The 10,000-nt window shown below is 39.1% G+C and overlaps 1 protein-coding gene across 4 annotated transcripts in view; it reads left to right on the forward strand.

The window, feature by feature from the left end:
- The window catches only part of mgat4c (mgat4 family member C), a 110,410-nt gene that overhangs the window by 76,183 nt on the left and 24,227 nt on the right, over positions 1 to 10,000 (forward strand). For 3 of the 4 annotated variants that reach the window (XM_035524882.1, XM_035524881.1, XM_035524880.1), the window contains one exon: positions 35 to 148. The exons of the other annotated variant lie outside the window; for it this stretch is intronic. In XM_035524882.1, the coding sequence (XP_035380775.1) occupies positions 67 to 148 (82 nt within the window). In that variant the 5' untranslated portion in view covers positions 35 to 66. The remainder of the gene's footprint in view (positions 1 to 34; positions 149 to 10,000) is intronic. 4 annotated transcript variants of the gene reach the window in all.

The raw sequence follows: 10,000 nt of genomic DNA on the forward strand, positions 1-10,000 counted from the left end.
TGTGTGTGTGTGTTTGGTTGTTTGTATGTTTCAGTGAAGGAGGTCAGGAAGGATTCCCCACAACAGATGTGCAGGATTTGTGCGTGGAAAGCTGAGGATTGCCGTAGTCTCCATGAGAATTACACCACACTCAACTGGCCTTGCCTAGGTTTGTGTGTAGATCAGCACTCTCACAGACCAGCACTGTGGTCTGCAGGGCAACCCCATTTCACTCGGAGACAACGCGGTATCACACAGGTCATAGTTGGGAATAATTCCCGTTCAGAATCAAACTTTCAGACATTCTGTGCAGAAGTCAGAGTTTCGCCACCATTCATGGTACAGCAATATTCACACAAATGTCAATAGTATAACAACCCGAAACACTCTGAAAACTAAGAAGGAAGAAGAGAATTTGTTCCTCGCTTCCTAGAGGCCTGCTATCTTACAAGCTAATCTGCAGTTTCTACTTATCGCAATGGGTAGTGATAAATGTTAAACATGAAATACCTTGGAACTCTGTATATACCCATTTCAGCAATACATGCTCATATAAAAACACCATAATGTTCCCCTTCATCATATACTAGAGGTTTGAGGTTTGCCCCTGAAGCACTTGACCGCAGTGTCTGAAAAATCATTGATTGTCGTTGACTGTTGTCCATTAGTCCGGTTTTCCTGGAAACGTCCTCTTTTCTGTGGGCTTAAAAGCTGGAATTTCCAAAAATGTGTCTTTCTTTTTCCATGTTGACATTTGTTTTCTACAGTCGTCATACATTGTGCAGCTGTTTCTGCACTGTTTTGAGCATTAACAGTTAGACTCGGTTCCCACATGTGGATTGCACATCTGCCTGGTTAAAACATTGTATCTAAAACTGCTTAATCTTCAGGGAGGTATAAGTGGGCACATCAGAACTACTGAAACGTGTCTAATGATGTAATAGAGATTTATGGTGAAGGATTTTCATTTATTCTATGACCATGAAAATAATCTTTTTAAAAACTTTTTTCTTAGTTACATTTAATTTGTAAGGAACAGATAAATGAAGATGTAATGTTGAGCGGTAAGGAGGCTATAACAGAGGCTAGGATAAACTCAGAGGCTAAGAAACATGAAGGCTAGGATAAACACAAAGGCACGTAGTACATAAACTAGACTTCTAATGAACAGATACCGGCTTTCATAGACATACATACAATGAACAGCCAAGACAAAGGGACCAAGACAGGGTTTAAATACATTACCTTAACAAGACTAGAAATGAGGAACAGGTGTGGAAATCAAATGAGGGGTGGAGAAAATGAAACTATGGACTAGAACCAGAACAATACACAAGACAGGGAAACCATGGAACATGGATGATAGGAGGGACCAACCATGACAGAAGAGGAACAAGATTATTTGGCCATATAGGCTCTGAAGTCACCTGTCGTTGGTTCTGTAAGGAAGTCTAACAAAAACATTTATTTAAAGTGCTTATGCGAATGACCCATCCCTCATTGGTCATCCTGGTGTTGTCAATAACATCATCACTAGTAATATCACCAATAACAACATCAGGAACACCCCACATATATCCCAGAATATTAACATAAACTGTCTTCAACAAAGACACTAGCTAACTTTAGTGAAAATGACAATTCTTGGCTGTAAATATATATATATTTATCTAAACACATGAGACATGCAAAACGCATTACTCTTCTTCACAGGCAACAAGGTGTTTGTAACGCTCTTGCTGAAGATTTTGTGTGTACGTCTAGCTACTGCAGTGATGTGCTGGGAGACCTCATATTTCAGCAGTGGCACTTCCTCAGTAGCAGCTGGTGTTAATGACACGTGATTGGCTCACTGTGGTGAGGCGAGACACACACCCTTTTACATTCACACTCTTTTCACGCTTCTCAAACTTGTCGTGGCTTAGCGGCTTGTGTTTGGAATTCCTGCTTCTTACGTTACCTCTACTTGGAGGTCACAGAGGGTCATGTACACTTATTATGTCATAATAAGAGTCCTCAGGTTTTCTTTATGCCAAGACCTTGATCCAGACTGAAAGAAAGAACCTACACCCAGAAGTACTCCAGCTGCAAATGTTGCTGTTATCCCAGTTGTTTATGGTTTGCAAGACACATTTTAAATCTTTGGGTGGATGCACTCTGTAACCATGCCAACCAGAATGCTGACACGTTCCCATTTTGGGAAGTTTGCCATTGTTGTCCAGAGTTGTAGCCTAAAGTTGTTTGGCTGAAAGATGAACATCAAGTTAAGGTACCTGAGAAGTACAACAAGTTGTCCATATCCGAGGCCACGCTTACTTGCACTCCACAACAACCTGCCCAACATGGAAAATCCTGCCAGGCTTCATCGTGGATAAAACAGTCACACAAGACAGACCAACCTGTGCACCGCCTGGATTGACAACAAGAAACTATGATTATTGACCCACACATGGATCCTGAGTCTATATAACATCAACAGGACTCTAAGAACATTCATCAGGAAATCAGTGGAACTGTGGAAGATGATCCTAGAGGCCGACTTCAGCCCAACAGCACCCTCAAGTCACCATCAAGTGCGGGATTTTCTGAGGAGATTTCCTGTCCCCGCTGCTGTTCTGCATAGGCCTGAACCCCCTCAGTGAGATCATCACCAAGACTGGCTACGGATACCGGCTACAGAATGGAGCGACCGTCAGCCTCCTCCTCTACATGGATGACATCATGCTGTATGCTGGAAGTGAATGAGACATCAACTCCAGAATATATAGAAATGACATCGGAATGTCATTCGGACTGGATAAGTGTGATCAGTTACAAGGAGAGGGAGGGTAGCTAGAACTGAGGGGATCGTACTAACAGAAGGTACCATAACAGATGTTGAAGACAACTACAAGTACCTCGGAATCCCACAGGCAAATGGGAATCATGAAGAGGCCACATGGAAAGCAGCTACAACCAAATAGTGATCGATGTGACCCCAAGTGATAGCAACTTCAGGAACAAGGAACACAAAAAGCTAGAGAAATACCAAGGACTGAGAGAAGAGCTGGAAAAGATGTGGAGGGTGAAGGCAACTGAGGTTCCCATGGTAATCAGAGCACTCTGTGCATGTGTATAAACTGGGAAAGTGGCTCCATCAGATCCTAGGAACAACATCCAAGATCTCAGTCCAGAAGAGTGCTGTCCTGGGAACAGCTAAGACACTATGCAGGACCCTCAATCTCCAAGACCTCTGGAAGAGGACCCAAGATTGAAGGAAAAAGATTTCACAAAGGAGGGCAAGCGGGGAATTTTTTTAATAAAAATATTTTAGATTTTTATATAATTTATTTATTAAAAAACTGGAATTTTACAAAATGTAACAGAACATTATATAATATAATATTATTATTCAGCTTTCTTTAAACAATAGCTTACATTATATGTGTCTTTAATTAGCTACATAGTTGGTTAACTAATAGATAGATACTTTCGTGCTCTGTAAGCTCAAGTATTGCTACTTAATATATTTAGCTAGTGTTCATCTGATTTCTCCAGTTCTATCGCTGAAGCGCCTTTATTCCTGCTTCAGGAATCATTCTGTAAAACGGTAGACTGCTCAGTTCAAAATCTCATGTGGCTTCTACATTAAAATTTCATTGACATTTTTAAAAAAGAGGGCACAAATGTGAACATTTTATGCACCCTGCAGAACACTGGCGTGTGGCCATGTGTGTCTCTGAACATCCCTGAATGTGCTTGGAGTGATCAGATCAGAATGCGTCTCTGAGATGTATATGACTCTGTTTACACTTGCACTTAGTTGTGAGCACTTACGTCCACTTGAAACATGTCTATACTGTGATGGGAGGAGGCTAAGCAGAATGTAGGGATGAGTCATGTTGAACGAAAACATACATTTATTTACACACGTAACACACACTACTTAGCATGCAGGCTAATGGCTCAAACATCGACAACATCCACAATAAGACAATAAATTTATATACATGTACAATAATAAGGATCAGGTGAGAAACACAAGGGTCCATGACCAGGCAGACAAACACACACACACACAGAGACTTTTTTGGGGGGTGCGTACCATGACAGATACCAGATGTTATCCAGAGGGGTAGGAGAGTGTAGGATCGCTTTCTAGGTAGTCAAACAGTGAGCAATAATAGGATTCTTGTACCCCAAAAAGCCGTTATTAATTTCCGTGGAGTAAAAGGTTATTAGGAGAATTTTGTTTTCACAGATCCAGTTAAGCCTTTTACTCTGATATACCCCCCCCCCCCCCCCCCCCCAAACCCACAATGGACTCTTCGCACTTGGACAGAAAGTAATAGAACACCATGGAGGAACCACTGGCAGTCTCTCGACGGGCTCTAACCCAGATGAATTGCACCTGCTTTGGGGCCGTTTACACTGAACAGACTTGTCTTGAAATGTAGAGGATGTGACAGTGTGCATTAGGTTAGTCTGTCTCCTCTCAGCACGATTACATGGCTATCCTAAGCCTTGAGCAAAAAGACTGTCGACCTTCCAGGCTTCTTGTGCTCGGACTGCGTCGGCCTCGTGTATAGGCTGTGCCACATGCACAGTGACTGTTTACATGTGATCAGCAGCGAATAAAGGGACTGTCCACACACCAGATTTGTCTGCCCCGGCAGATGCACACATCATTGCAAAGACAGCTGGATCAGCATCTATCTCTCTGACTGCCCATAGACATATGCAAATCTAAATTGAAGTCTTGGATGCTCTACAAAGAACGGAAGGAAAAATGAATTGCCACAGATGTCAGGGGGAACACAGCTAAATAATTAAATTACCTAAGTGTGGAATGACATTTGATCTAATCGGATCTATTAAACCTAGGGAGGTCAAGCCAAAAGAAAGGGCGTTTTTATAGTTAATAGCAATTAGCAGGCGATACTTAAATGTCTGCGAGAAGAGCGAAAATGTCATTTGAGGAATGAAAAGGCTTCTTTTCACCTTTGAGGTGGCCAACAGTACAGGCCGAGTGTAAATCACACAGGACATGTGATACTTTCATTTCATCTCGGATCTGATTAGCTCTCCCCAGCCACCCCAACCGTGCTGGATAAAGACCTGGCAGAGCTTTTCTGGGCTGTTTCAAGCATCTGAATGCCCTGTAATCCCTGCAAAGTAACAGAAAGACGGGGAATTTCAGCAATAATCTGCCATATTTTTTTATTTTTATTTTATTTATATTTTATAACCCACACCTTCTGAGGGTGCGTGTTTCATGTGCTACTGAATAGAATATTGATCAAGTGTTAATATTTCAGGTGGTCTGGATTCTGCTAAATTAGGCAACCTTACAACTGCCTTAAAAAGATGAGTAGGAGAAAAGAGGTGTGTGTTGTGTTGGCGGTGTTGGGAGAGGGGGTGTGTGTTGTGTTGGGGTGTTGGGGGTGTGTTCTGTTGGGGGTATTGGGGGGGTGTTGTTGTTGGAAGTGTTGGGAGATGGGGGGTGTGTGTTGTGTTCAGGGTGTTGGGAGAAAAGAGGTGTGTGTTGTGTTGGGGGTGTTGGGGGGTGTTGTATTGGGGTGTTGGGAGAAGAGAGGTGTGTGTTGTGTTGGGGGTGTTGGGAGATGGGAGGTGTGTGCTGTGTTGGGGGTGTCGGGAGGGGGGTTGTGTGTTGTGTTGGAGGTGTTGGGCCAGTGTGTTGTGTTGGGAGTGTTGGGAGATGGGGGTGTGTGTTGTGTTCTGGGTGTTGGGAGAGGGGAGATGTGTGTTGTGTTGGGGGTGTTGGGTGGGGGGTTGTATTGTGTTGGGATTCTGGAGGTGTGTGTTGTGTTCGGGGTGTTTGGAGAGGGGGGGGGTGTTCTGTTGGGGGTGTTGCCCTTTTTGAGGTCTCTTTGTCTCTGATTGGCCATGCGTTTCATTGTCTTCTATTTCGAGTTCCAGTGCGTCCCACAGCGAGAGGAGCCCAATTTTACCGTTGTCTGTATGCCGCAATGCCAAGGGTGTGAGTGATGTGCAGATTAGTGGTCCATCCAAGTGAAAAATATCCCCCCCCCCCCCCCACACACACACACGTAGACACGTGCACACACACCGCCACCATCCACACAATGCTTCTCACTTGTTATGGCTGTTTACTTCATCACAATGAAATGTCAAACTAATAATATTTTCTTTTATGGTCCCCAGTTCATTCGGAATAACTAATGATGACATGGAAGCAAGGTTTCGTAAATATATAGTGGAGATTATTCCTTAAATTATTAACTTGATTAGGTTCAGGACATAGAAGAGTATTTCTTTATTATCTTCCATATCTCATGTGCACATTAATACATTTTCACTAACTGGCCAGCCGTTTGTAATGGGCCTAAAAGATTTATCATTGACCATTTTAAATCTGTTCCATTTTTACTTGGTCCTAGATCAATGTCATTGGGTGGCCTGAATGTGCGGGATTTTCTTAGTAAAGAGGTGGGAGAATAATTATTCTGGCCATAGTAAAGGATTGTGTGTGTGTGTGTGTGTGTGTGTGTGTGTGTGTGTGTGTGTGTGTGTGTGTGTCTGTCTGTGCTCAGCCCTGCTTATCTGTGCATGTGTAGATTACCACATTCCTTTCAGGCAAGTCTACAGAACTGTTGCACTATACACAGTACTATACACTATACACATTACAATACACTATACACATTACTATACACTATACAGAGTACTATACACCATACACATTATTATACACTATGCACAGTACTATACACTATACACATTATTATACACTATACACATTATTATACACTATACAAAGTACTATATAATATACACATTATTATACACTATACACATTATTATACACTATACACATTACTATACACCATGCACTTTATTATACACTATACACTTTACAATACCCTATACACATTATTATACATTATACACAGTACTATACACCATACACATTACTATAAACTATACACAGTACTATACACAGTACTACACACAGTACTATACACCATACACATTACTATAAACTATACACAGTACTATACACAGTACTACACACAGTACTATACACTATACACAGTACTATACACTGTACACATTATTATACACTAAACGCAGTACTATACACAGTACTATACACTATACACATTACAATACACTATACACATTATTATACACTATACACATTACTATACACTGTACACATTACTATACACTATACACAGTACTATACACCATACACATTATTATACACTATGCACAGTACTATACACTATACACATCATTATACACTATACACAGTACTATACATCATACACATTACTATACACTAAACAATTTATTATACACTATAACAGTACTATACAATATACACATTATTATACACTATACATATTACAATACACTACACACATTACTATACACCATACACATTATTATACACTATACATAGTACTATACACATTATTATATACTACACATTACTAAACACCATACACAGTACTATATACGATACACAGTACTATACACTATACACATTATTATACACTATACACAGTACTATACACTGTATACATTATTATACACTATACACAGTACTATACACATTACTATACACAGTACTATACACTATACACATTACAATACACTATACACATTATTATACACTATACACAATACTATACGCCATACACAGTACTATACACTATACACATTATTATACACTGTATACACATTATATGCTATACACATTACTATACACATTACTATACACTATACTCAGTACTATACACATTATTATATAATACACTTAACTATACACCATACACATTACAATACACTATACACATTATTATACACGATTCACAGTACTATACACCATACACATTATTATACACTATACACAGTACTATACACCATACACAGTACTATACACTATATACACATTATACACTATACACATTACTATACACAATACTATACACTATACACAGTACTATACACATTATTATACACTATATACACATTATACACTATACACATTACTATACACATTAATATACACTATACACAGTACTATACACATTATTATATACTACACATTACTATACACCATTCATATTATTATATACTATACACAGTACTATACACATTATTATACACTATACACATTGTCATGCACTATTCACAGTACAATACACTATACACATTACTATACACTATACACATTATTATACACAGTACTATACACCATACACATTACTATACACTATACACAGTACTATACACCATACACATTATTATACACAGTACTATACACCATACACATTACTATACACTATACACAGTACTATACACTATACACATTATTATACACTATACACATTATTATACACTATACACAGTACTATACACATTATTATACACTATACACAGTACTATACACCATTCACATTATTATACACTATGCACAGTACTATACACTATACACATTATTATACACTATACACATTATTATACACTATACACAGTACTATACACATTACTATACACTATACACAGTACTATACACATTATTATATACTACATATTACTATACACCATTCATATTATTATACACTATACACAGTACTATACACATTATTATACACTATACACAGTACTATACACATTATTATATAATACACATAACTATACACCATACACATTACAATACACTATACACATTATTATACACTATACACATTATTATACACTATTCACAGTACTATACACCATACACATTACTATACACTATACACATTATTATACACTATACACAGTACTATACACCATACACATTACTATACACTATACACATTACTATACACCATGCACATTACTATACACTATACACAGTACTATACACTATACACATTATTATACACTATACACAGTACTATACACCATACACATTACTATACACTATACACATTATTATACACTATACACAGTACTATACACCATACACATTACTATACACTATACACAGTACTATACTCTATACACAGTGCTATACACTGTATACATTACTATACACTATACATATTACTAGACACTATACAAAGTACTATACACAACACATTGCACATGAATTACAATCATCATCTACCACTGAACTGAATATTTATTGTATTTTTCTTGATTCTGATCATGGTAATACCACTTCCTGATAATTCACTGATAATTCCTGCCCGTTTCCTCTCGCTGCTCCAGTGAAAGCACACACAACAGTGGAGGTCACCCTCCCTTATCCCGAGAAAGGGACAGTGCCCAGGCCAGGAGTGCGCGGAGAGGAGGCCTCCCATGTTCCCTCCAAGAGGAGCCGTGCGTGCGTGCGTGCGTGCGTAGGGGGACGTTTTGGCTTTATGGCAAATCTCTGGCATGGGGAAAGGCTGGAAGGTTCTTCGTCATGGTCAGTGAGGAACAGATGTGTGGCAATCACAGCCTAGTCATCGCTCAGTCATAAGTGGAGAGGCAGGATGTGCTGAGGTTATGCAAGCACTGACACACGGCGGACTGACTCACCAGCCCCTGCTCAAACCAGCCCTTTCCACGGGGCTCTAATTGTCCTCTGCCTTTTAGAACATGGCCTGCTGTTAGTCTGACTGTCTCCATATTACTGAGATTTACAGCCCGCCCACTGGCACTGTTTTCACTGAGTGACACACTATGTTTTTTTCTATTCTCTGACATCTTTATTGTGTTACATAAAAGCACCCACATTCCCACACTTTTCGTGTGCCAGAGAGGCACATACAGAAAAGTACATAAAGGATATGGTTTGCTTTCTCTGCCCAAGATCGCAGAGGAAGGAGATTTTCTAGAAAAAAATTGATTAAACAGTTGCATTTTGCAGAAGAACAGTGGAAACAGAGCCATAAATATAAATTCACACTTTATTACATAAACATAAGCCTCTCTTCAACCAAATAAATACAATTAAATAACATAATAATAATAATAATAATAATAATAATAATAATAAATAATAATATTTCATCTA

Source organism: Electrophorus electricus, chromosome 4 (genome assembly GCF_013358815.1).
Source record: "Electrophorus electricus isolate fEleEle1 chromosome 4, fEleEle1.pri, whole genome shotgun sequence".
Lineage (NCBI taxonomy): Eukaryota > Metazoa > Chordata > Actinopteri > Gymnotiformes > Gymnotidae > Electrophorus > Electrophorus electricus.